This window comes from Pocillopora damicornis, chromosome 13 (assembly GCF_964200805.1).
Source record: "Pocillopora damicornis chromosome 13, jaPocDami1.2, whole genome shotgun sequence".
NCBI classification, from domain to species: domain Eukaryota; kingdom Metazoa; phylum Cnidaria; class Anthozoa; order Scleractinia; family Pocilloporidae; genus Pocillopora; species Pocillopora damicornis.
This window is the reverse complement of record NC_142682.1, coordinates 17677592-17703300: the sequence shown is the minus strand read 5'-3', so window position 1 is coordinate 17703300 and position 25709 is coordinate 17677592. Positions and strand designations below refer to the sequence as shown.

Below are 25709 nucleotides of genomic sequence, written 5' to 3'. Positions count from 1 at the left end.
TACTCTAGGGTCTAAAATTTGTCAACTCATCTGTTTTCTAATGCGACCCCTCATTTGTGATTTCCAAAAATTTCAAAATCGGGAAAAAACACCAAAGACGCCTGTGTGTTTGGGTGGGGCTGACCAATTTTTCCAAATCTCTAAAAACCAAGGGAGCCCGCCGCTAAAGCTGTCAACAGTTGAAAAGAGTGACTCCCGTTACAGACTGCAAGGTCACGAACGTGAAAAAGAGCGCGAAATTTCATTATTCACACTGATGTTTTCAGTGCGTGCAGTTCGAAGCTACAGCATGGACAGAGATTTTCCCTTTCCTAACTACGGCCATAAAATGCCAAGAAGTGAGCAGTATTCCTTCCTTCAGGGCCTAGGAAACACACCCCCAATTTGGCCTGTTGTGAGCGCCGAACAAAGAAAACGTGAGAGTCACTGTTACACTGTTCGGCCGCATGGCAAGTGTCGTGACTGTACACAATTTCACCGTTCAAATTTCCCCTGTGTGATTGACGACGCTTGCACTTTCACTTGTTGAAATGCGACCGTATGAGGTCAATTTTATTTTCATTTCCGGTCTGATGCAATTTGTTTTTTTAGCCGATTTTTTCGAGCCAAAATAAAAATTTGTCTGTGATGCGACCCGGTCCTTAGGTAGGAGATCTAGCTTTTTTATTTGGGGGGAAAATTAAGAGTAAATGTCAATAAAAATCACAGATTATCGAAAAAGTCGCGGACACGGTCAAAAATCGATTTGGTTCATTTTTTGCCTGTGGGTAGCCTTATCTAGTAAACAAACGGAAATGGGGTTAGATTTTTTAAATATGCACTTTAACGGGAATAATTTGTTTTAACATTTCCGGGGGTAAATAGCTCAAATTTCACCAAGCGCGATCCTGAAATTATGCACTTTTCGGGCACTTGTCATGCTAACAAAAATGTAACGGAAGGACTTTTCTAGTCATGGAAATATTGAGTTGGACTTGTATTACCGAGACAAAGTGATAGTTTTTGTCTAACGTTATTCTTGGAGGAGCTACGTCCCTATTAAGAGACGACATCTTCGGCCTTTCGAAATTAAGGCAAAGGTGGCCTAGAATAGCTTGGCAAAAATACATGTGGTAGTGTCTCAAAGTTTACGATAACACTACCAAGAAGCCTTGAAAGATAGTTCTTTACAATGTGGGTTTTATTTCTTTGGGACCTTTGACTATCAAAAGATGACCACCAGCCAAATTTCAGTTAAATTACCATGACCCCATAATGAGATGCATAATAACAAAATTAAACGCGTCGGACACAAATAACTGTTTTGGTCAGTTATATCTTCACTGGCCGTTAAAATGACTAGAAACATATTAAAATGTCTATAACTACACTTGATTTTTATATACGGAGACAGGAGAAACAATTTTCGACTTTTGCTACCCTTTGAGAATCACGCCATAATTTTGCATAATTCTACACACAACAGGTTAAACAGTTCAATTGCACTCAAAAGGTTAAATTTGGCACAAAGCCGTTAGTTTCCGTTTACTTCTCATCCGGTGAACATGGATTCGAGCATTTGCATCCCTTCTGCGCCTTCTGCACTCGCCAGTTTCGAATTTACTAAAAATCGTCCAACACAAAGATGAGGTTTCACAAGCAATGGTGAGCTCAACTGACTAAAATCCGATATGTAGGACTCAGCTGTCACGCAACGCCTCCATGTAAATAATACACGCACCGCTTTTATAATCAGCAGATCAGTTATTCGTAAAACGTTCAGTGCTCAGTTACTTGGAAGAGCAGGTACACTCCTGGACTAATTGTGTGAGTCGTGCGATGGATGGCTTTTTCCTCTTCTGAGGTGAAATGTCAGAAATATCCAGCCCAAGGTCTATGCAAATGTCTCTTAGCCTATCCACTCTTAAAGTTGTGAGTGTACGTTTTTGTACAAGTTAACAGATGTTTAGATCGAAAGATACAATCGGATGTTGAATAGCCACATCTCTCATCACATTTGCACACACTGCAGATAGATGGCTCTCAGCTTCGGCGGAAATTTCGTCCTTGTCGACGCTCTCCATGTCCACTTCTGAGATTTCACTAGCTTTTGCTCGGTTACCGGCGGCTGTAACTTCTAATCGCTTCTTTACTGAAAGACGGCTGAAGAAGCCACTAATCTGCTGCGACGTAAGGACTTCATCAGGTTGAAATCGACGTCCCCCCGCTTGGTCTCTTGCTAGGCTCGTGGTTTTCGAAACTTCCTGTGGATCGCTTTTCCGTCCACTATACTCCCCTTTTTGAAATTGGTCAGTTAAGAATTCGGTCTGTTTCCTTGTAAAACGCACCTTTTTCTTAATTGTCTTCAGGGCCCAACCCATTGGAAGAGGCAGCAAGCCGTCTCTCTTTGATTGTGCAGCAACTTGAATGCTTGGTATTCGACTGCGTCCCTCCATCAGCTTGGAAGAATATTCTCTTTTAGCTTTATCGTAGAGAGTTTCCTGTTCGAGCATCATTTGGTGTTTTCCAGTATCTAGGTGTGTCTGGAGGTTTGCAAAGCGACTGTAGGCTTTTACACATCCTTCTTCTGGACACGGGAAAAGCATGTCATCTGGCTTATATTCCCCAATACAGCTTCGATCTTGGTTTTCGCTCTCAGTTAAGAAATTTGCTTTGACAGAGCTTTCCTTAATATTTCGGTGTCTCACAATCTTGAACGTCGGTGCGCCACTTGACTCTGCGATGGCGAGTCTAGGATTTCCAATTTTTCGGGCTACTTCATGACTCCTTCGAACTTGGCCCATGGCACTACTTTACCGGAACCTACATTGAATGCTCTCCACACTCGTGTGTCACTTTCATCGTACTCAAAATTGTTGAGTAAGCTTATGCCATCCCATTTGATATTAAAGGTGCTTGACGGTTTGGCAGCAACATAACTTGCTTTCTCTCCTGTGGTTTCTTGGCCAGATTCAATGGCTGTTTTGAACTGTAGAGCGTTGATGACATCATTGCCTTCGTTTACGTACCTTCCAACGTACCTTCCCTTGATTGTTGCCGCTTTGCGATCACATACCCCCTTTCCACCTTGAGGGTCCGAAAAGTCGTTTCTTACAAAAGCCACTCCCATGGCATCACTGGCCAGCTTAGCTGAGATGATTGAATTTCCGCTGTGAAAACAGCCAGCGTTATCTTGTTTGTAATAAGCCATTTCCAGCTCTGGAATTTCCTTTTTCAGGGTAGTGAGGCAGTCAAGCAGTGAAGCCACAGTCACACTGTCTTGGGCGCAGCTTTGAAATACGTGAACAGGTGTCTGCGATTCAAAGTGCTCAGAACCCTCTAACCGTCTTACGGCAACACTAATGTGCCATGGCAATCCTCGCTTCGCAAACCAATCTGACTGCGCCTCTCAATGTTTTCGGGGCATATATTTCATTGCCCAGTCCTGGACTAACAACACCGATCGGCTGTCGAGTTTGGCTAAAACTGAATGCTTCGCCTCAGCTTGGTGGACTGAACGTAGCTGATGGGCTTTCCAGCAAATGATATCATCCCTTGCCTGTTTGATGGTAAGTTGCATGTCAGCTTGATCTTCTGCTGACGAGAGCGCACTTGAACACTCGTCTTCTATGGTACACAATACTTCCTGTAACTCATAACACTGCTCATATGACTCATTGTGGAGATGGTCGCAGGAGCCCCGAAATTCAGCATTGCTCTGGTCACTTAGCGCGTAAATTCGACAATGATCGGGAACCCTTGTGGCCTCCACTGCATGTACCTAAAATAAAAAGTAAAATGACAAGCGCGTGATTCAATGTATATTTACAAAGCATTGCATGCGCATATGATCGACATTTCAAAAAGATTACTTAATCGATTCTCAGCGTTGTATACATGTGTGTAAGCGTATTACAATGAATTGTAAACTGTTGTTTCATCAATTAAGCATAAAGAAGACTTGGAGAGAAAGAAAGAGGTAGCCGTGAATCATAGTAAGAAGTTTACTACATTTGCAAAGGCGACGCATAATTATAAAATATGCACCCACCTTGTAGTCGCCCTTTAGGTACTGCTTCGAAAAACGAAGTTGCTGCTTAATTTCCCTCGCTCATTGCTGAGTCTTGCCACAGTCAACAAGCTTGTCTACGAGTTTTTCTATAGCATCAACTGCTTCCATTCCTGATGCTGAAAAGTTATCAAGTCCTTGCAGAGACTTGCGAACAGATGAAGAACACACAGCCCAAACTCTCTGTAGAGTTCTCTTACTCATAGGCTCAAAGTTGGTTTCACAGCAGTATTGTTGATTCTATTGGACAATACGCTCTGGTATCATTGTTCTGATAACATTGGGTGTTTTTATGATCTCGCCAGTCGACAATTTTAGAAGTTTTTCCCCGAAAGGAACATCTTGAGTAACGTGTGGACTCGTTAAGAAAGAAACAAAATGTTCTAATCTTACAGGTTCAATTCTCATTCTCCTTTTCTCCTGGTTTGGAAGAGGAGCAGCTCTTCCGTGTATCAGGCTTCGCGAAAATCCCGCTTCTTGCTAAGATAAGTTCAATCTTTGTCTCAGCACCTGAAAATTGTAAAAAACGCTTGTGGCTTCCTCTGCGCCACAAACGCCACCTACAATATCATGTAAAGATTAAGACATTCTTTTTCTGCTGGAGTTAAAGCAACCGTTGTCTTTATTCCCTTCCCCGACGATTATTACGCTTTTATTTTTTGTTTACTTTCGTTAACCCATCACATTTGTTTTCCGTGGGAAAATTGTATTGTTATTTTCGTTCCATAAGGTTTTCACTGTACGGTTTATATTTGTGAAATTTTGTAAAGTCTATTTCTTTGTTGTATCGTTCTCGTTCATGATGGCAATATGTTTGTTTAGATCTTATATGTGAGGCAGAATGAATTGTTTGTTGATCTCGTTACGTGACAGATTATCATATGTCACGCAGAGTGACAGGAACCTGTGAAAAATTAAAATCCGGCAAATCGCTAGCGTTACCTGCCGTTTTGTACGGGACCCTTTTTGTGTGAGACGTCAATAAAACCAAAATTAAGATCAAAGTAGACTAAACGTAACTGGGTTGTGACGCGCTGTAGAAAATGACAACAACAAGTAACTTTATTTTACTCATCCCGGCTCAGTGGCTTCACACCAAATTTCAAAGGACAGTATTTCGAAAATATCTTCCAAGCGGAATAACAAGGGCCTATAAAAGATTTCTAAGGTAAGGAACTATTTATGTCAAAGCAAAAATAAAAAGCTAAGTGTGGCTGCGACTCAAACAATGCTTTGCTTGTGTCATTGCAATGTTGATTTTGTTCATTTCCATATGGCGCCATTTACAATTTTAGCGAAGTTTGGTTGGTTGGTACATCAAAACAGCGGAAGATACCAGAAAAATGAAATGATGAATTTGAAGACCCACCTTATAAGCCCTCGTGATAGTATTGCTGGAGATTTTGAGAAACTACCACATGTATTTTTGCCACACTACATTAGGCCGGGTTTGGCATGAATTAAATATGGCGAACACGTCCGCTGGTAATTAACCCGTGGTTTCGTCAGGAAGGACACGATACAAAAAATATCATTATATCTTGGTAATGGAAGGCCACATGTATATATTTATAGCTAGAGAAGTCCTGCTGTTGCATTTTAGTTTATGCAAGGACGGTCTGAAAACTGCATAATTTAGAGCTCGCAGGCACTCATTTTCGATCATGCAATTAGTATCGGTTTATTTCCGTTAAAATGAATATTTACAGAAACTAACCTCACTTCACTTTAAGTAGTACCTATAGCTACCTGTAGACAAAAAATGGGACGAAATGATTTTTTTACCATGTCCGCGATTTTGTTATTTTTCTTTGATTTTTAGAGACATTCACTCTTAATTCGTATGTAACTAAAATATATCAATAGTGCAGAATGGTACTAAGCTAACATTCTATAAACTGTTGTTGGTCTTATCAATGAAGTCAGGTTTTGATGACACTTCTCTACGCTTATCGAAAGTTTACCTAAATTATTTAACCCCATAAGCGCATCCGATACGATAATTTCTTATCGATTTCATCGGTTCCTGTTGACTGACTGCTTTAGGTGTTTAATTCAAGTGAAGCAATATGCATTTAATTTTGCATTAATACTTGGCATGTCGAATGCTTACCAACCCCCACCGTAGATAAGGACTAGAACTGAGTACGCGATGTGAACAACACGGACATTCTTACTGTTAACCCTTCCCCACTACCAAAGTAAATTAGTACTACTTCAAGTAAATTAGGTCATGTTAAAGGCACCTAGCAAAGAGTTTCGCGGCCTTTTTTCATAAACTTGCCTTTAAATTTCTCATTTATTAAAGTGACTTTTGTACAAAGGGCTATTACATTGGCAAAATGTCATGATTTCAGAAAGCAAGGAAGTAATATTTTTCGGAAGGTGTGTCTTAAGGATTTTTTTTTTACGGTTTGAATCGGCTCCAATTCCCAACTCCGGTTACATTCTCTGGGATTCCTGATTTTCCAACGTTGTCAAGATTTAAGCACCCTGAGTTAATAGCTGAGTTAATAATTGTAGGCAATTCAAAGAACTGTCCAATAAGCGACATTTCCTAATAGGTTGCGGTGATGCATCAGCTCCGAGTGGCTATGTTGTTTACGATAAAGCTTTCCTTTCTCACGCATACGAAATTAAAAGCCTTGAATGTGTTCAGAGGCCATGATTTGTTTTGATTTTGTAAAGGAATTCTAGAACGTTTCTTTACTTTTTTTACGGTGTATTTCGATAAAAACTTTCGGCGACAGTCGCTTTCCAGCGTATGTCAGTCTCTCATATTAAGCCATAACAATAGGCAAAGTTTGATATGGAGACGCGAAAACAGGTGAGTAATGAGAATTATCAAAGAAAGTGGAAAGCGACTGTCGCCATACGCGGTCTCAGAAACACCGTCTGGTATTGTTCGTCATTTTCAGTCGAAAGTTTCCATCGAAATACACCGTAAAAAAGCTACCACTTCCTTGCTTATCAAGTTTATATCCGACTTATCGACCGTTTGAGCTAAATGCTCGGTAACAAAGAGTGACTGTTTTTGTCGGAGAATCTGAACTTGCACCAAGGAGCACCCGATAAACTCACTGACGGCTGAATGAACAAAATGTACCGATGGCCGAAAGAAGTCCTTTATGTCGCCTGTCTTTTTGCAGTAACAGGTAAGCGTAGGTGTATGATATAGTAGCTAATAGTTTGTATTTATTCACTAAGAGTCAAGGAAATTAATTCGTTTCAAAGGGAATGTATTTAGTAGGTTCGCTTTATTCATTCACTTTACTTCCCTTTACAACATGTTATGTAATAGATAAGTAACGTGAAAAGGCAAACTTATCAGGTATCAGACTAGCAGATAATACATCAAGCAACATGAATTTAGCTAAACTTAGCTTATTCACAAGAAAATGTATAACAACCAGAAGACAGAATGTCCACTGAATGAGATCTCTTGAGGTGAATTTAGCCCCTGACTTAGGCCTTCAACCACTTCAGGGAATCCTGAAGGCGTTGAGATTCAAAGGACTATAATTCGAGAAAAGAGCTTAAAATTAATTAAATAATAGTGGTTTTGTGATGCTTTGAGCAACTGAGGAGGGCGAGAGCATTCGAAAACTGCCAAATTTCAGCCAAATCGGTGAAGTCAAGTGGCCGCTAATTTTTGAAAAAGTTCGAATGTTACAGACTAATGCTCTAAATGAACCAGAGATAAAAACCGAAAGCAGCCTCTTTGACAATGCCCATTTTATGTAATGTCCTACGCCAGAGCGATTTCCCATCCTGCTGAAAAAATACAAACGTCTGAATGTATTCTAAAAACGTTATAGTGCACTTAAAAGGATTGGAGAGCAATTAAGGAAGAGTTTGGAAGGAAAAAAAGTGAGATCCTTCTCTGTGAAATATTTTCAATGAAATTATGCATATCTAAACGACAATTTTTTTTATGCGTCTTAGCCGTCCATAGTCAAAAACGAATGTCGCTAAACGCGGATACAAACACCCCTTCTATTGTTGTTTTATATTTTCGTCCGAAAGTTTCTTTCGTAGTACACCGTAAAAGGGCGATAGAAATGTTTTCGAAGTTCCCTGAAGGCCGAATCTTTTTGCTTAGTTTCTGAAGAGGGAACAACTAAGCTTGAAAACCCAAGGATATGCGAAGCAGAGCAGCATTTGTTTATGTTGACGATGAAAACATGTATACTTTCGATCCTTATCGCGGTACTGATTCATTGCCTCACAGGTAAGTTTAACATGGATTTGCCGTTCCTGTGTTGAGAATTCGAATGTTATTGAAAATATTATACACGCTACATTATACTTTAAAATAACCGAGCATGTTGAAGAACATTGTCATGAGGAAACTGAAAAATACAAAACTCACAGTTTTCGATATTCCAAATTCGATTGCAGAGCGAAAGATTCAATATTCTTAAAAACCTGGTTAGACTGCATTTTACAATACCCCCTCTTAGACACAAAAGATGTTACGAACTGCAGGCAAATGACAGAATTCTGCGGTTAAGGCAGGAAATGCTAATTTGGTCTGTGTATATGTGTAACTTGCTGTGAGGCAGAACTCAAGCGAAAGTGAAAGTAACAACACAGTACTTCTTCCGCTTTGAATACTAAGCTGGTTTACTAACAAAGTAAATTTATAAAATAATTCAAATAGCACGCGCGCTCTGGTTGGCCATAAAACCATTTTACATGAGCGTATGTAAACACGGTTTTCGTTCCTCTTTCATTAGTTATTTTATGAAAGAAATGAAAAATGGTTTCCGTGTTAACAAAGCCGATAAGCTGGAAACCACTCCGCTTCGCGTCGTGGTTTCCTACGCTTATCTCGTGTTCTCCCAACCCGTGTTTACATCAGACTATGTAAACACGGAAACCATTTTACATTTCTTCAATGTAAATGAAATGGAAATAAGCGAAGAAAGTCGAAAGCGAATGTCACTAAACGCGGATACAAACACCCCTTCTATTGTTGTTTTATATTTTCAGTCGAAAGTTTCTATCGTAGTACACCGTAAAAGGGCGATAGAAATGTTTTCGAATGTCCATATGGGCACCAAAACTAATTCTGGCTTCAGAAGACAGTCTATGCTTTTAATTTCGTATGCATGAGTTCCAAGAAAGTGCCATCGTACTAGTATACCTGGAGGGAATGGATCACCGCAGACGAATTAATGAGGTTCAGATTCTTAGAAAATTTCTATTTTTGGACGGTTCATTGATCTGTTTACATGCAAGAGTACATTTTGGAAAAAAAATCTGGAATCGTGGAATCTGTATATGGCTGTCTGGAAATGGAACTGATCCAAAAAAAAAACTGAAACCTTAAAAGAAACATCCCAAAATAATGATGCTTCAGAGATGAAAACCGAAAGCATCGTCTTTGACAATGTCCATTTTATGTAATGTCCTACGCCAAAGCGATTTCCCATCCTGCTGAAAAAATACAAACATCTGAATGTTTTTTTAAAAACGTTATAGTGCACTTAAAATGATTGAAAAGCATTTAAGGAAGAGTTTGGAAGGAAAAAAAGTGAGATCCTTCTCTGTGAAATATTTTCAATGAAATTATGCATATCTTAACGACAATTTTTTTTATGCGTCTTAGCCGTCCATAGTCTTCCTGCTTTTCTTGAAAACAAGACACACAACTGAAGACACCTATTGAGATATCAATATGAATAAACACAAGAAAACATCATTGAATTTATTTGTGAATGAAAATGGGAAATCGTTTGTAGTAGTTTTCCTCATTCCTTTGTTCCAGATCTTCGTAGAATCAAAATAGCTACTATGATCATAATGAGAGTTCCGTTATGCGTGTGAACGTATTGCTGGAAGAGTATGAATACTACACTAACGTGGAAAGTTACCCAGGGTTTGCATGAATAAATCAGATTATGTTCTAAGAAAAATTCTGAAGGATACTTTTAAAATCAGTTCCTTTTAAATTCAAATTTTGCAGCTCCGGTGGCAACTGCAGGAGATGTCTGTACTGATTCTGCAGTTATGGTTACAGCCGATTCTGGAGTGGACGCAAAACTTTTCTACAACAGATCAAATCATGAAGATGACCAACATTTTCGTGGCTATCGTGCATACGCACATTCGTCCGTATTTGCATTCCTAAACAAAACTGGATTAGATGGCGCTTGTACTCATCCAGTAGAGGAGATTTGTTTGCAGGGGAAGGCCGAATTTAAGAAGGTGAACCAAAGCCTTTTGATGATAGAAATTTTCAATGTCGCTGTCAATGATAGTGGCAAGTATAAAGTCGTGGCCCTGTTCTCATATACACATTATGATACGGAAACAGAGAAATGCTTACAAGTACGCCATCTAAATGTATCAGGTAAGCAATGGATATGCTAGCGTTTCTCGTCAGAGAACAATGAAATATCAAGCAATCCTGAACAAAACTTAATAGTTTAAAAACTGGTATTGGGTTTACATTTCTCCTCTTCATATCATTAAAAGTAAAATCCAGATTTTCAAGGGAACTTTCATGAAAAGTCTAGATCCGCTCTTCCGGATTTTAAAAAACTTTTAAAACTTTCTGTCTCTCTTGTTCCTTGAAACTGAGCATTTCTACTGCGGAAATCTACTTTTCAAATAATTGCGTAAACTAAGACTGCCCAGCATGGTTTATTTATTAATCGTGAATCAATGATCACGCTGTATATCTACTATCTAAATCCTTCTTAATTCGTATGTAAAATGCACAATTTGAAATATAATCATTCATGTTTTAGATAACTCCACAGAAACCAAGACAACTCCAGTTCCTCAATCGACTAAATTCTACAGCCCCGGCAGCAGCTCAGGTAAGCGTTGCCAGGGGGAGTAGTCACTTGCAGTCTGTAACACACGGTGTTATTGACGGCTTATCCAGTTCAACTGAGTTAATAATGTAATTGGCCACCATTAAGAGAGACAAATACTGACGTCACGACCATCAGCCGCTCGTCACAGCGAATCAATAGCTAGGTATGAGCTTCACATATACGGACGACAAGCCACGCCAAAACTAATTTTATTCTATGTAAACCCTAGATTAAGTTCCGAGTTTGCATAACTCCTCGAGCATGGTTTATTTATTAATCATGAATCAATGATCACGCTGTATATCTATAAATATTAAATTCTAATAAAATTCGTACGTAAAATGCACAATTTGAAATATTATCATTCATATTTTAGATAACTCCACAGAAACCAAGACAGCTCCAGTTCCTCAATCGACTAAAGTCTACAGCCCCGGCAGCAGCTCAGGTAAGCGTTGCCAAGGGGAGTAGTCACTTGCAGTCTGTAACACATTTATAGTGTAATTGGCCGCCATTAAGAGAGTCAAATACTGACGTCTCGACCATCAGCCGCTCGTCAGAGCGAATCATTAACTAGATATTAGCTTCACATATACGGACGACAAGCCATGCTAAAACTAATTCTACTCTATGTAAACCCTAGATTAAGTTCCGCGTTCGCATAACTCCTCGAATGTTTCCCTTGTGTCCAGATGAACTATGTAAGCGCGAGAAAAGTCCTCTAATGCTGAAATATAAAATACTCTGCTTCTTATTTTGCATTTCTGGTGTTCTTATTGTTTCAAGAAATTCCTGCTATCATTTCATAATTCTCCCAATTTCTTTTCGGTTGGAAGTGAACGTAACGCTTCCTGGGGCAACAAAAAAAGAGATAAAATGAGTAAAAGTAAATCTTATCTTGGTAACAATAATAAAAGCCACAAATTTCGATATGGCTCTTTCAAATAGTGAGAAGTCTTAAAAGTTGCTCCTAAATATTGATAAAAAAATTCTCTCGAACTCAAAATTTTATGGTCAATTTATGGTCTATTATACCAACCACATGGTAAAGAGCAAGTAGCCTTCAAAATATAAGGACAACTAGCAAAGTCTGCATCAAAATTTCTCAGCTCTTTAGTTACAAAATCTTACCTTTTGAGCAGCCATATTGGATTCCTCTACTTTCGCTACCTCGCAAAAATACAGTCGTGAACATGCACAACGCCTCTGGATAGGCTTGAAGTTTTGGGATTGAACCGAACACTTGTTTGTCAGTGTTAATATTTAAGATACCTGCTCATAAACTAGGACACGACTAGTTCCTCTGTCAACTAAAGTCTACAACGCAAGCGGAAATACCAGTAGTGAGTGGTTCTGTTAAAAGCTTTTTCTAATCTTTTGCGTGCTTACTTCTTGTATATCATTCTCACCTACTGACCTACTCACTAACGTGAATATTGTATCTTTTGTTTTCCAGGTCCTGGCGGGAAGACATTAGGGATTGTACTGGGTGTTGTGTTAGCTATCGCATTGCTCATAATTGCCGGTTTGCTCTATCGTTTTAAATGTCGTCAAATAGCTATACGTACAACTAGAAAAGAATGTTTTTTTTAATATTTCTTTGAGATAGTTCAAAGGACTGGCAGTATATTAGTTAATATTTTCTTCTTTTGTAGTGGGACTAAGTTTTTTGCTTTCCAGATATCAAAATTTGATCTCATTGAATTTATGATATTTTTTTCTGACTCACATTTTATTTATCTGATCGTACAACAAAGGGATGTGACGATCTGTATATTGTATTTCTTACTTTCTTAACAGATGGGTGTAACTACAAAATTTGAGAAGATTCTACTTTTTTAATTGTGTGGCTTTGTGCCATTTGATAGTTTACCTACATTATTATAAATCATAGAGTGCTTGAGGATCACTGACCAAATGTTGTGGAATTCAATTTGTTATTGACTGGTTTTAGCAAGATTGCTAAATTGCTGTATTCACCACTTGATGAGTGTTTCCAGAATTTCTGCGACAACTTGTGGCTGAATAATTGCAGAATTTCCCAGAAATTCTGCGATCACTCAGTCGCGGCGACATCCAATGACTCAGCGATCGCAGAATTTCTGCGACAACATGGTTCTGAGTGATCGCAGAATTCTTGCCACAAGTGACTGAGTGGTCGCAGAATTTTTTGCGACATCTAGCGACTGAGTGGCTGCAAAATTCTGTGACATCCAATGACTGGTTGCAGAATTTCGGTAATATCCATTTACTGAGTGGTTGCAGATTACCTCTGCATCTTTCAATGGTTGACTCTTAGCACATAGTTTTTTATGGACATGCTCATTCATGCAGAGGAAAATACGATTTTATAATCTTTTTAAATTTTTTTCTGTAAAATGTGATTACTTTTACTAGTTTTCCTAAACATGCAAGGAAAACTATGGATTAAAAAGAAAAAAAGAATAGGCTATTTGGAAAACACAAAATAGTCTGGAAAGCGTTTTTACTTCACATGTACATAACTTGCATAGAAGAAAATTCATCATCTAATAGATAAGTCGTTAGCTTAGTTTTAATCAATGCTACCGGTAATGATTGCCTTAATAAGTTTCAGTCCATGCTGCCACTGAGTATGTCCCATCCTATACTCATACGTTTTAAGCTTTCAAGGAACCGGCTGTTTTAGGATCTTTCCTCATGACTTGAACTCTTGTAACTCACGTAATCCTTCATGTAGCTCGGTGCAAGTCCACTCAGAGTGCTAGAATAATGTCTTGATCATGTTGATTTGGTCATGTCCATGTGCTATTCTAGGAATATTATGTTATTAAGTAATTATCATTAAATACATTGATCAGGATCATTGTTATGTTATGCAACTGTTGCAATATCAGAGCACAACTATGTACAAGTATATGCTTTGAAATAACACCTTTTTATGCGGCGGATGCATCAGATGTTGACTTCACGACCGGCTTTAAAATGGAGACGACTCCCTTAGCCGATTTAATCCCACCTGCCCAATCCTGAATATCACGTGATTTCCCGGAATCATGGGGAGCTTTTGAGTCCTCATGCTATGAAAATACTCACGGCAAAGTCATCTCTTCGTTTGAATTTCTGAATTTTTAAATTTTTTGAAGCTTGCTGCTGCCGGCGTGCTTCCCGAATCTTTTTGCTTAGTTTCTGAAGAGGGAACGACTAAGCTTGAAAACCCAAGGATATGCGAAGCAGAGCAGCATTTGTTTATGTTGACGATGAAAACATGTATACTTTCGATCCTTATCGCGGTACTGATTCATTGCCTCACAGGTAAGTTTAACATGGATTTGCCGTTCCTGTGTTGAGAATTCGAATGTTATTGAAAATATTATCCACGCTACATTATACTTTAAAATAACCGAGCATGTTGGAGAACATTGTCACGAGGAAACTGAAAAATACAAAACTCACAGTTTTCGATATTCCAAATTCGATTGCAGAGCGAAAGATTCAATATTCTTAAAAACCTGGTTAGACTGCGTTTTACAATTCCCCCTCTTAGACACAAAAGATGTTACGAACTGCAGGCAAATGACAGAATTCTGCGGTTAAGGCAGGAAATGCTAATTTGGTCTGTGTATATGTGTAACTTGCTGTGAGGCAGAACTCAAGCGAAAGTGAAAGTAACAACACAGTACTTCTTCCGCTTTGAGTACTAAGCTGGTTTACTAACAAAGTAAATTTATAAAATAACTCAAATAGTACGCGCGCTCTGGTTGGCCATAAAACCATTTTACATGAGCGTATGTAAACACGGTTTTCGTTCCTCTTTCATTAGTTATTTTATAAAAGAAATATAAAATGGTTTCCGTGTTAACAAAGCCGATAAGCTGGAAACCACTCCGCTTCGCGTCGTGGTTTCCTACGCTTATCTCGTGTTCTCCCAACCCGTGTTTACATCAGACTATGTAAACACGGAAACCATTTTACATTTCTTCAATGTAAATGAAATGGAAATAAGCGAAGAAAGTCGAAAGCGAATGTCACTAAACGCGGATACAAACACCCCTTCTATTGTTGTTTTATATTTTCAGTCGAAAGTTTCTATCGTAGTACACCGTAAAAGGGCGATAGAAATGTTTTCGAAGGTCCCTATGGGCACCAAAACAAATTCTGGCTTCAGAAGACAGTCTATGCTTTTAATTTCGTATGCATGAGTTCCAAGAAAGTGCCATCGTACTAGTATACCTGGAGGGAATGGATCACCGCAGACGAATTAATGAGGTTCTGATTCTTAGAAAATTTCTATTTTTGGACGGTTCATTGATCTGTTTACATGTAAGAGTACATTTTGGAAAAAAAATCTGGAATCGTGGAATCTGTATATGGCTGTCTGGAAATGGAACTGATCCAAAAAAAAAAAAAAACTGAAACCTTAAAAGAAACATCCCAAAATAACGATGCTTCAGAGATGAAAACCGAAAGCATCGTCTTTGACAATGTCCATTTTATGTAATGTCCTACGCCAAAGCGATTTCCCATCCTGCTGAAAAAATACAAACATCTGAATGTATTTTTAAAAACGCTATAGTGCACTTAAAATGATTGAAGAGCATTTAAAGAAGAGTTTGGAAGGAAAAAAAGTGAGATCCTTCTCTGTGAAATATTTTCAATGAAATTATGCATATCTTAACGACAATTTTTTTTATGCGTCTTAGCCGTCCATAGTCTTCCTGCTTTTCTTGAAAACAAGACACACAACTGAAGACACCTATTGAGATATCAATATGAATAAACACAAGAAAACATCATTGAATTTATTTGTGAATGAAAATGGGAAATCGTTTGTAGTAGTTTTCCTCATTCCTTTGTTCCAGATCTTCGTAGAATCAAAATAGCTACTATGATCATAATGAGAGTTCCGTTATGCGTGTGAACGTATTGCTGGAAGAGTATGAATACTACACTAACGTGGAAAGTTACCCAGGGTTTGCATGAATAAATCAGATTATGTTCTAAGAAAAATTCTGAAGGATACTTTTAAAATCAGTTCCTTTTAAATTCAAATTTTGCAGCTCCGGTGGCAACTGCAGGAGATGTCTGTACTGATTCTGCAGTTATGGTTACAGCCGATTCTGGAGTGGACGCAAAACTTTTCTACAACAGATCAAATCATGAAGATGACCAACATTTTCGTGGCTATCGTGCATACGCACATTCGTCCGTATTTGCATTCCTAAACAAAACTGGATTAGATGGCGCTTGTACTCATCCAGTAGAGGAGATTTGTTTGCAGGGGAAGGCCGAATTTAAGAAGGTGAACCAAAGCCTTTTGATGATAGAAATTTTCAATGTCGCTGTCAATGATAGTGGCAAGTATAAAGTCGTGGCCCTGTTCTCATATACACATTATGATACGGAAACAGAGAAATGCTTACAAGTACGCCATCTAAATGTATCAGGTAAGCAATGGATATGCTAGCGTTTCTCGTCAGAGAACAATGAAATATCAAGCAATCCTGAACAAAACTTAATAGTTTAAAAACTGGTATTGGGTTTACATTTCTCCTCTTCATATCATTAAAAGTAAAATCCAGATTTTCAAGGGAACTTTCATGAAAAGTCTAGATCCGCTCTTCCGGATTTTAAAAAACTTTTAAAACTTTCTGTCTCTCTTGTTCCTTGAAACTGAGCATTTCTACTGCGGAAATCTACTTTTCAAATAATTGCGTAAACTAAGACTGCCCAGCATGGTTTATTTATTAATCGTGAATCAATGATCACGCTGTATATCTACTATCTAAATCCTTCTTAATTCGTATGTAAAATGCACAATTTGAAATATAATCATTCATGTTTTAGATAACTCCACAGAAACCAAGACAACTCCAGTTCCTCAATCGACTAAATTCTACAGCCCCGGCAGCAGCTCAGGTAAGCGTTGCCAGGGGGAGTAGTCACTTGCAGTCTGTAACACACGGTGTTATTGACGGCTTATCCAGTTCAACTGAGTTAATAATGTAATTGGCCACCATTAAGAGAGACAAATACTGACGTCACGACCATCAGCCGCTCGTCACAGCGAATCAATAGCTAGGTATGAGCTTCACATATACGGACGACAAGCCACGCCAAAACTAATTTTATTCTATGTAAACCCTAGATTAAGTTCCGAGTTTGCATAACTCCTCGAGCATGGTTTATTTATTAATCATGAATCAATGATCACGCTGTATATCTATAAATATTAAATTCTAATAAAATTCGTACGTAAAATGCACAATTTGAAATATTATCATTCATATTTTAGATAACTCCACAGAAACCAAGACAGCTCCAGTTCCTCAATCGACTAAAGTCTACAGCCCCGGCAGCAGCTCAGGTAAGCGTTGCCAAGGGGAGTAGTCACTTGCAGTCTGTAACACATTTATAATGTAATTGGCCGCCATTAAGAGAGTCAAATACTGACGTCTCGACCATCAGCCGCTCGTCAGAGCGAATCATTAACTAGATATTAGCTTCACATATACGGACGACAAGCCATGCTAAAACTAATTCTACTCTATGTAAACCCTAGATTAAGTTCCGCGTTCGCATAACTCCTCGAATGTTTCCCTTGTGTCCAGATGAACTATGTAAGCGCGAGAAAAGTCCTCTAATGCTGAAATATAAAATACTCTGCTTCTTATTTTGCATTTCTGGTGTTCTTATTGTTTCAAGAAATTCCTGCTATCATTTCATAATTCTCCCAATTTCTTTTCGGTTGGAAGTGAACGTAACGCTTCCTGGGGCAACAAAAAAAGAGATAAAATGAGTAAAAGTAAATCTTATCTTGGTAACAATAATAAAAGCCACAAATTTCGATATGGCTCTTTCAAATAGTGAGAAGTCTTAAAAGTTGCTCCTAAATATTGATAAAAAAATTCTCTCGAACTCAAAATTTTATGGTCAATTTATGGTCTATTATACCAACCACATGGTAAAGAGCAAGTAGCCTTCAAAATATAAGGACAACTAGCAAAGTCTGCATCAAAATTTCTCAGCTCTTTAGTTACAAAATCTTACCTTTTGAGCAGCCATATTGGATTCCTCTACTTTCGCTACCTCGCAAAAATACAGTCGTGAACATGCACAACGCCTCTGGATAGGCTTGAAGTTTTGGGATTGAACCGAATACTTGTTTGTCAGTGTTAATATTTAAGATACCTGCTCATAAACTAGGACACGACTAGTTCCTCTGTCAACTAAAGTCTACAACGCAAGGGGAAATACCAGTAGTGAGTGGTTCTGTTAAAAGCTTTTTCTAATCTTTTGCGTGCTTACTTCTTGTATATCATTCTCACCTACTGACCTACTCACTAACGTGAATATTGTATCTTTTGTTTTCCAGGTCCTGGCGGGAAGACATTAGGGATTGTACTGGGTGTTGTGTTAGCTATCGCATTGCTCATAATTGCCGGTTTGCTCTATCGTTTTAAATGTCGTCAAATAGCTATACGTACAACTAGAAAAGAATGTTTTTTTTAATATTTCTTTGAGATAGTTCAAAGGACTGGCAGTATATTAGCTAATATTTTCTTCTTTTGTAGTGGGACTAAGTTTTTTGTTTTCCAGATATCAAAATTTGATCTCATTGAATTTATGATATTTTTTTCTGACTCACATTTTATTTATCTGATCGTACAACAAAGGGATGTGACGATCTGTATATTGTATTTCTTACTTTCTTAACAGATGGGTGTAACTACAAAATTTGAGAAGATTCTACTTTTTTAATTGTGTGGCTTTGTGCCATTTGATAGTTTACCTACATTATTATAAATCATAGAGTGCTTGAGGATCACTGACCAAATGTTGTGGAATTCAACTTGTTATTGACTGGTTTTAGCAAGATTGCTAAATTGCTGTATTCACCACTTGATGAGTGTTTCCAGAATTTCTGCGACAACTTGTGGCTGAATAATTGCAGAATTTCCCAGAAATTCTGCGATCACTCAGTCGCGGCGACATCCAATGACTCAGCGATCGCAGAATTTCTGCGACAACATGGTTCTGAGTGATCGCAGAATTCTTGCCACAAGTGACTGAGTGGTCGCAGAATTTTTTGCGACATCTAGCGACTGAGTGGCTGCAAAATTCTGTGACATCCAATGACTGGTTGCAGAATTTCGGTAATATCCATTTACTGAGTGGTTGCAGATTACCTCTGCATCTTTCAATGGTTGACTCTTAGCACATAGTTTTTTATGGACATACTCATTCATGCAGAGGAAAATACGATTTTATAATCTTTTTAAATTTTTTTCTGTAAAATGTGATTACTTTTACTAGTTTTCCTAAACATGCAAGGAAAACTATGGATTAAAAAGAAATAAAGAATAGGCTATTTGGAAAACACAAAATAGTCTGGAAAGCGTTTTCACTTCACATGTACATAACTTGCATAGAAGAAAATTCATCATCTAATAGATAAGTCGTTAGCTTAGTTTTAATCAATGCTACCGGTAATGATTGCCTTAATAAGTTTCAGTCCATGCTGCCACTGAGTATGTCCCATCCTATACTCATACGTTTTAAGCTTTCAAGGAACCGGCTGTTTTAGGATCTTTCCTCATGACTTGAACTCTTGTAACTCACGTAATCCTTCATGTAACTCGGTGCAAGTCCACTCAGAGTGCTAGAATAATGTCTTGATCATGTTGATTTGGTCATGTCCATGTGCTATTCTAGGAATATTATGTTATTAAGTAATTATCATTAAATACATTGATCAGGATCATTGTTATGTTATGCAACTGTTGCAATATCAGAGCACAACTATGTGCAAGTATATGCTTTGAAATAACACCTTTTTATGCGGCGGATGCATCAGATGTTGACTTCACGACCGGCTTTAAAATGGAGACGACTCCCTTAGCCGTTTTAATCCCACCTGCCCAATCCTGAATATCACGTGATTTCCCGGAATCATGGGAAGCTTTTGAGTCCTCATGCTATGAAAATACTCACGGCAAAGTCATCTCTTCGTTTGAATTTCTGAATTTTTAAATTTTTTGAAGCTTGCTGCTGCCGGCGTGCTTCCCGAATCTTTTTGCTTAGTTTCTGAAGAGGGAACGACTAAGCTTGAAAACCCAAGGATATGCGAAGCAGAGCAGCATTTGTTTATGTTGACGATGAAAACATGTATACTTTCGATCCTTATCGCGGTACTGATTCATTGCCTCACAGGTAAGTTTAACATGGATTTGCCGTTCCTGTGTTGAGAATTCGAATGTTATTGAAAATATTATCCACGCTACATTATACTTTAAAATAACCGAGCATGTTGGAGAACATTGTCATGAGGAAACTGAAAAATACAAAACTCACAGTTTTCGATATTCCAAATTCGATTGCAGAGCGAAAGATTCAATATTTTTAATAACCTGGTTAGACTGCATTTTACAATTCCCCCTCTTAGACACAAACGATGTTACGAACTGCAGGCAAATGACAGAATTCTGCGGTTAAGGCAGGAAATGCTAATTTGGTCTGTGTATATGTGTAACTTGCTGTGAGGCAGAACTCAAGCGAAAGTGAAAGTAACAACACAGCAAATATCAAAGAGAAGGTTGATGAAATTTTCAGGCGAGAAACCGTCATCAAGCAGCTGACCGAAGTTGATGCAGGTGGTTCAATTTTTGGTCAAAAATTCTAAAGAAATTTGCATATGTTTGGATTTTCTCGATAAGCTGGAAACCACTCCGCTTCGCGTCGTGGTTTCCTACGCTTATCTCGTGTTCTCCCAACCCGTGTTTACATCAGACTATGTAAACACGGAAACCATTTTACATTTCTTCAATGTAAATTAAATGGAAATAAGCGAAGAAAGTCGAAAGCGAATGTCACTAAACGCGAATACAAACACCCCTTCTATTGTTGTTTTATATTTTCAGTCGAAAGTTTCTATCGTAGTACACCGTAAAAGGGCGATAGAAATGTTTTCGAAGGTCCCTATGGGCACCAAAACAAATTCTGGCTTCAGAAGACAGTCTATGCTTTTAATTTCGTATGCATGAGTTCCAAGAAAGTGCCATCGTGCTAGTATACCTGGAGGGAATGGATCACCGCAGACGAATTAATGAGGTTCAGATTCTCAGAAAATTTCTATTTTTGGACGGTTCATTGATCTGTTTACATGTAAGAGTGCATTTTGGAAAATCAGGAATCGTGGAATCTGTATATGGCTGTCTAGAAATGGAACCGATCCAAAGAAAAAACTGAAACCGTAATAAAGATGCGTCATAAATAAATGATGATAAATGAATAGTGATGCGTCATAAACAAATGAAAACTTAGGGAAAAAAAATTATCGGTGAGAACCAGAAGAAAAAATTGCATCTAAAATCAATTCCCGAAAAATATAGGCTTTTCTTGCTTTCTTTCATCAAGAAAGTTTGTGAGCTCCATTACGAAGGCGACTCAAGTTTCTTTACCTTAGGGAGATGTCGTGATTTCACTTGATTGTCCAAATAGGTAAATTTTGAATCAGAAATGTCAAGCCAGGCCAGTTATTTTCCCAACTGCATGTATTCAAGCAAAATCCTTCAAAGAAGAATTGAAACGCTGTTCAGTTTTCCGGCCAGGTCGGTCAGTTCTGAATTTTTTTAATTTAAAAACCCAAGAAATCTTTGAATTTAGAAATTAGACAGAAACTTCCGATAGTAATAGTGATGAAAATTTTACAATGAAAGAGACGTAGAATATTGTAGCAAACGGTGTCATGCTGGGTATTAACAAAGATTTCTCCCGAGCTTCATCCGTTAGGATTGATTCCGTTTGCCACTGCTGATTGGCTGCAACGTGGGTTGCTTCTGATTGCCTCTTTCAGACAAACCATGTCCTGATTGCCTCTTTCAGACTATGATGCTCATCCTTATTCCTGGAAAATTAGCAAAATGATCTCATTTGGCATTTTCCGCGTACATTTCATTTTTATGTTTAGCCTGGTTCGTTAGAGTTATCGATAAACAATTTTGTTTCTCTCAAATTGGATTAATTAAAGCCGCGATGAAGAAACCTTCGATACTTTATATTTCAATATAAAGGTTATCATTTCAATATAAACGGTTATCTTGTGATTTACTGCGTCACAGGTAGGTCAAACAGTTCTTTGGTGGTTGAGTTTCTGAACATGATTTATTGCCGGCCAATTAAAAGTCCTACCTCGGTGTCCAAAACGATCGTTGGTCAGAAACCTGAAGAACAGAAGAAGAATGTTATATTTTAAGTATTTGTCAGACCAAGTTTTATCAGTGAGCAGGTCAAAAGTCCTACGCAAAAAGCTGGAACGACAGTTTAGATGGACGATGTTTTTGAGATGAACTGTGAAAATTAATGCGAACTTCGGAGCAGCAGTGTATATCACACTTATTTAGAAGAATTGCAAAGCGTAAGTCGTTAAGCTAAGAAGTGAAGCTAATAGATTAATATGCAGAGGGAATATGCTTATGCAGGATATTTGACAGTTATGGCGCGCCTTTTAATTAATATTTAAAGTATTTTAATATGTGATGCATTATTTATATTTCTTTGCCATTTTTTTCTATTTTCTTTATATATGTTTTTTATCGGGCTTTTAAATATTTTATTCTTATTTATTCATATATAGGTGTTAAGCCAACTGATTTTGCTTTCATTCTCCTTTTTTTATATGCGTTCTTTATTTATCTTAGTATTTTTTCTCATTATTTTTCTGTTCCAGTAAGATTTTTTGGTTACATTCTAACTAACATCAGGAGTAAGGGTGCAGCACCTGATCACATTACCGTCATTCGCTTTGCTAGCACTGATTTTAGAATAAAAACGGCTGATGAAACTTTAATAGATAGAAGCGACATTGGTCATTACAACTTCGCAGAGTCGCTTTGTACACTCTCAATTAGTATTCAAAATATGAACGCACATGATGTGTCCACTGATTACTTTGAAGGGGCTAACTTGCGTCCGATATAGACAAACTTAACTTGACAACTCAAATTGTTCAGACCAAATATTTGGGGATTATTCAGGCCAGATAGATTATCTTGGAATTCTTGTGCGAGTCTTGTGAGCCTTGGTTTGTCATGTGCTGCACGGCCTCACATTGACTCTTTGAGTGTTGTGCCCTTGACCGTTGTAATCAGTGCTTAATTTTCTTATGATAATCGCCATCGCTAGTCGTGTTTGGGTTTGTTGAATTAGTTTAGTTCTCGAAGATTGGTTGGTGTTAAGTAGTTTGTTGTTCATTTCGAATGTCTTGTGAGATTGTTTTGGTTAGCATTCTAAAAGTACGTTTACTCTGCCAGGGTAAGTTGTCCCGTAAGCCAAAAAATACCTACAGATAAGGTATTTAAGAGCGTGAGTCAAGGGAAAAGAGACGTAAAGTTCCTTAACAAACTCTCGGGGCCTCCCGTTTGTACGAGTTGCTCAAGTTAGTTAAGCGACTGTCTTACTATATTATAGAAGCTGTTTTGACTATAGTGCGCTTTGTTTCTCATGTAATGACAAGTTACGAGCAGGCTCCGATAACGCAACGATGTCAAGTTCTTTCGATAACCTAACAGGTAGTGGAAGGCCGCTTATGTATCACATATTAAAATACTTTGAATAGGCACAGAAATATAAATAAAGCATCACATATCAAAATGTATAGTTGAATACGAACTTGCAGGGCGCGCCATAGAAAACTTCAGCTAAAGCTTTAATCGAAAGAAAGGTGGAAATCATACGAAAAAGTTCGAGTCTAGAACTGAAAAATGAAATCTCGTGGACACTAATCGTTTGTTTTTTCTTCTAAAAAAAATGCATCCGTTTCTCAGAAACTGTTCTACGCTGGCGGTATCCTTTCTGAGAAAAAGTGGAACTGAAACTATGATCTAAGAGTTTAAATGTATCACAGGTAATATCGTGACGGACCACGGTAACCTCGTTGCAGTTGAGCTGATACACGGAGCGATTTGTATCGAGAAACTACGTTAATTTGGAAATCTTTTGATTGGGCAGGTCCACAAGGGAATAGGAGGCGTGACTGTAGACCTCTGAGCACGATTGCGTCAAAAATAAGGGTCATGCTATTGAAATCAGCTACGAAATAAATTTCACTTTCCGTAACCATCCTCGCTACATTTGTGGCTCAGCCTTATCTGTTTGGTGTCCTACCATACAAAGTAAATTATTATGATAGGTTTTTACCGCAAAAAATAATTGATTTATGATTGATTTATTGAGAGCAACAGTCTCTAGTAATGTTTATTAATGAGAGGTGAAAGAGTAGCTACTTCTTGACGGAGTGTCTGTAACTTGTACGACACAGTGCTAGTCAACCTATGTAGTATGTTGTGGCCAGCCAATGAACTGTCTGTGAAAGGTGTGTAATCATTAAGAAACAGGAAAAAAAAAGATACCCGTAAGGCCTTATATTAAATAATTTTTCTTGAGGGAAACTTACCGATATCATGGTGGATTCTCAAGAATCAAGAGAACATATTTTGAGTAAAAATAGGCGCAGCGTCATTGAACTTGATAAGTCCTTTATCACTTCTTAAATATTAATCAAGCATTACGTAGTGACCAGCCATTACTTATCACCAGTGTTGAGGGGGGAGGAGGATTTTCACAACGTCACAAGGTTTTCAGTGGGAGCGGAGGGGGGATCAGTTGGGGCCAACAGGGTTTAAAGGAGGGACTAGAGGAAATTGAAACCTAATGACGCGGGGGGAGGGGGGGGTTATTAAAATACTTTAGTGTCTTATGGGGGGATCAAGTAAATTTTATCGTGACACAACCAAACTTCTTCGATCCCCCTTTCCCCCCCCCATCCACGGTCAATAATAACTTTTGCCTTATCATATCCGTTCCAGTGTCCATTCATGCTATAGTTTATCCAAGTATGATCGCTGCTCCAGAAAGGTTCATAAACGTCTCTATTGGTGGGACTGTGTCCTTTAGGTGGCACTACAATTCAGGAGATCTAAAGAATGATCTTTTCGAGGTTGTCTTTGGAATTTGGAAAAGTCCTGGCTTCCTGAAAACAAAGTTGATAGCTGTCAACTCGAGTGGTTTTGCCTCAACAAGGTCTTCATATAAGTCCTCCGTGGGTTGGGCAGGAAATTTGACATCCTCTGTCGCAGTGTTTGAACTTTACAATGTAAAACTTGAAGATAGCAAGACGTATGGATTAGTGGTAGAATACGGACTTCAGAATACCCCGTTGACCGACTCGGTTCAGCTTCAAGTTGTGTCAAGACGTAAGTAAAATGGTTCAAAACAGCACAGAGAATATTCGTTCTAACTCAAAATTGTATTTCAGGTTACTTTCATTATTGTTTATTTGTGGGTTATATGACGGGGTCCGCGGAAAAGAAGTTCGTGAATGTATCTTCAATAGTGGCAACAATTGATGAGGTTGAAGGGGAATTGTTTTTGTTCAGCTCTGTTACCTTCGTGAATGGTCAAACAGTTCATCTAGTTACTGGAAGATTGATCTACACAATTTTGTTCCTGATCTACCGAGAATTGAGGCCTCCACTGCGCAATAGAGGCGGGAAGATCTTTTTTTGTCAGACTGTTCTTAACACCTTTAAACTTCTTTACTCAACCGATTGTATTTCCGAAATTTTAACGCATAAATTATTAGCCACAGGTTCACCAGAAACCGCTACTCCACAACAGATAAGTGTCACAACAGCCGCGAGAGCTACAAATACATGGTCTCCAGTTACGTCGAAAGGTAATTTTTGTATCTTGTTGGCTTGCCCATCCTAAGTTGCAGTACTTTTGCACCAGTAAACCTGTAGGTAAATTACACAAGAATTGGAGATCAAACTTATTTTCTTTAATAGCTTTTT

General features: G+C 38.2%; 3 protein-coding genes and 1 pseudogene across 11 annotated transcripts in view; 3 read left to right on the top strand and 1 right to left on the bottom strand.

Moving 5' to 3' along the window:
- Window positions 1-25709, top strand: part of LOC113679288 (uncharacterized) — a 39320-nt gene that overhangs the window by 7411 nt on the left and 6200 nt on the right. The window contains exons 1-3 of one of the 4 annotated variants that reach the window (XM_089191391.1): window positions 19704-20070; window positions 24723-25109; window positions 25505-25591. The exons of 1 other annotated variant lie outside the window; for it this stretch is intronic. In XM_089191391.1, coding sequence (XP_089047517.1) covers window positions 20007-20070; window positions 24723-25109; window positions 25505-25591 — 538 coding nt within the window. In that variant the 5' untranslated portion in view covers window positions 19704-20006. Of the gene's footprint in view, window positions 1-19703; window positions 20071-24722; window positions 25110-25498; window positions 25592-25709 lie in introns of those variants that run through there. 2 more of the 4 variants (XM_089191392.1, XM_089191393.1) reach the window with 2 other exon arrangements.
- Window positions 1770-4279, bottom strand: LOC149035764 (uncharacterized; annotated as a pseudogene).
- Window positions 6424-13723, top strand: LOC149035763 (uncharacterized). Of its 3 annotated transcripts, XM_089191398.1 has the most exons (6): window positions 6434-6875; window positions 6967-7203; window positions 10020-10406; window positions 10807-10878; window positions 11255-11326; window positions 12335-13723. In XM_089191398.1, exons 2-6 carry the CDS (start codon window positions 7140-7142, stop codon window positions 12469-12471), a joined length of 732 nt encoding a protein of 243 aa, XP_089047524.1. In that variant the 5' UTR covers window positions 6434-6875; window positions 6967-7139; the 3' UTR covers window positions 12472-13723. The 3 variants fall into 3 exon arrangements, with proteins under 3 accessions (XP_089047526.1, XP_089047525.1, XP_089047524.1); XM_089191400.1 differs by having other exon boundaries at window positions 6424-7203; window positions 10020-10261; XM_089191399.1 differs by lacking the exon at window positions 11255-11326 and having other exon boundaries at window positions 6425-7203.
- LOC149035762 (uncharacterized) lies at window positions 15571-19618 on the top strand. Of its 4 annotated transcripts, none has more exons than XM_089191404.1 (4): window positions 15571-16159; window positions 16705-16776; window positions 17153-17224; window positions 18233-19618. In XM_089191404.1, the coding sequence occupies exons 1-4, from the start codon at window positions 15962-15964 to the stop codon at window positions 18251-18253; spliced, it is 363 nt and encodes a 120-aa protein (XP_089047530.1). In that variant the 5' UTR covers window positions 15571-15961; the 3' UTR covers window positions 18254-19618. The 4 variants fall into 4 exon arrangements, with proteins under 4 accessions (XP_089047530.1, XP_089047528.1, XP_089047529.1 ...); XM_089191401.1 differs by having other exon boundaries at window positions 15587-16304; XM_089191402.1 differs by lacking the exon at window positions 16705-16776 and having other exon boundaries at window positions 15578-16304.

Excerpts from the sequence above, each read along its gene's own strand:
- LOC149035762 (XM_089191401.1), top strand. The coding sequence starts at position 15,962 with ATGGTTACAGCCGATTCTGGAGTGGACGCAAAACTTTTCTACAACAGA. Across the intron at positions 16,305-16,704 it reads ACGCCATCTAAATGTATCAG|ATAACTCCACAGAAACCAAG; the intron begins GTAAGCAATGGA and ends TTCATGTTTTAG. Across the intron at positions 17,225-18,232 it reads CAGCCCCGGCAGCAGCTCAG|GTCCTGGCGGGAAGACATTA; the intron begins GTAAGCGTTGCC and ends TTTGTTTTCCAG.
- LOC149035763 (XM_089191398.1), top strand. The coding sequence starts at position 7,140 with ATGAACAAAATGTACCGATGGCCGAAAGAAGTCCTTTATGTCGCCTGT. Across the intron at positions 7,204-10,019 it reads CTGTCTTTTTGCAGTAACAG|CTCCGGTGGCAACTGCAGGA; the intron begins GTAAGCGTAGGT and ends CAAATTTTGCAG. Across the intron at positions 10,879-11,254 it reads CAGCCCCGGCAGCAGCTCAG|ATAACTCCACAGAAACCAAG; the intron begins GTAAGCGTTGCC and ends TTCATATTTTAG.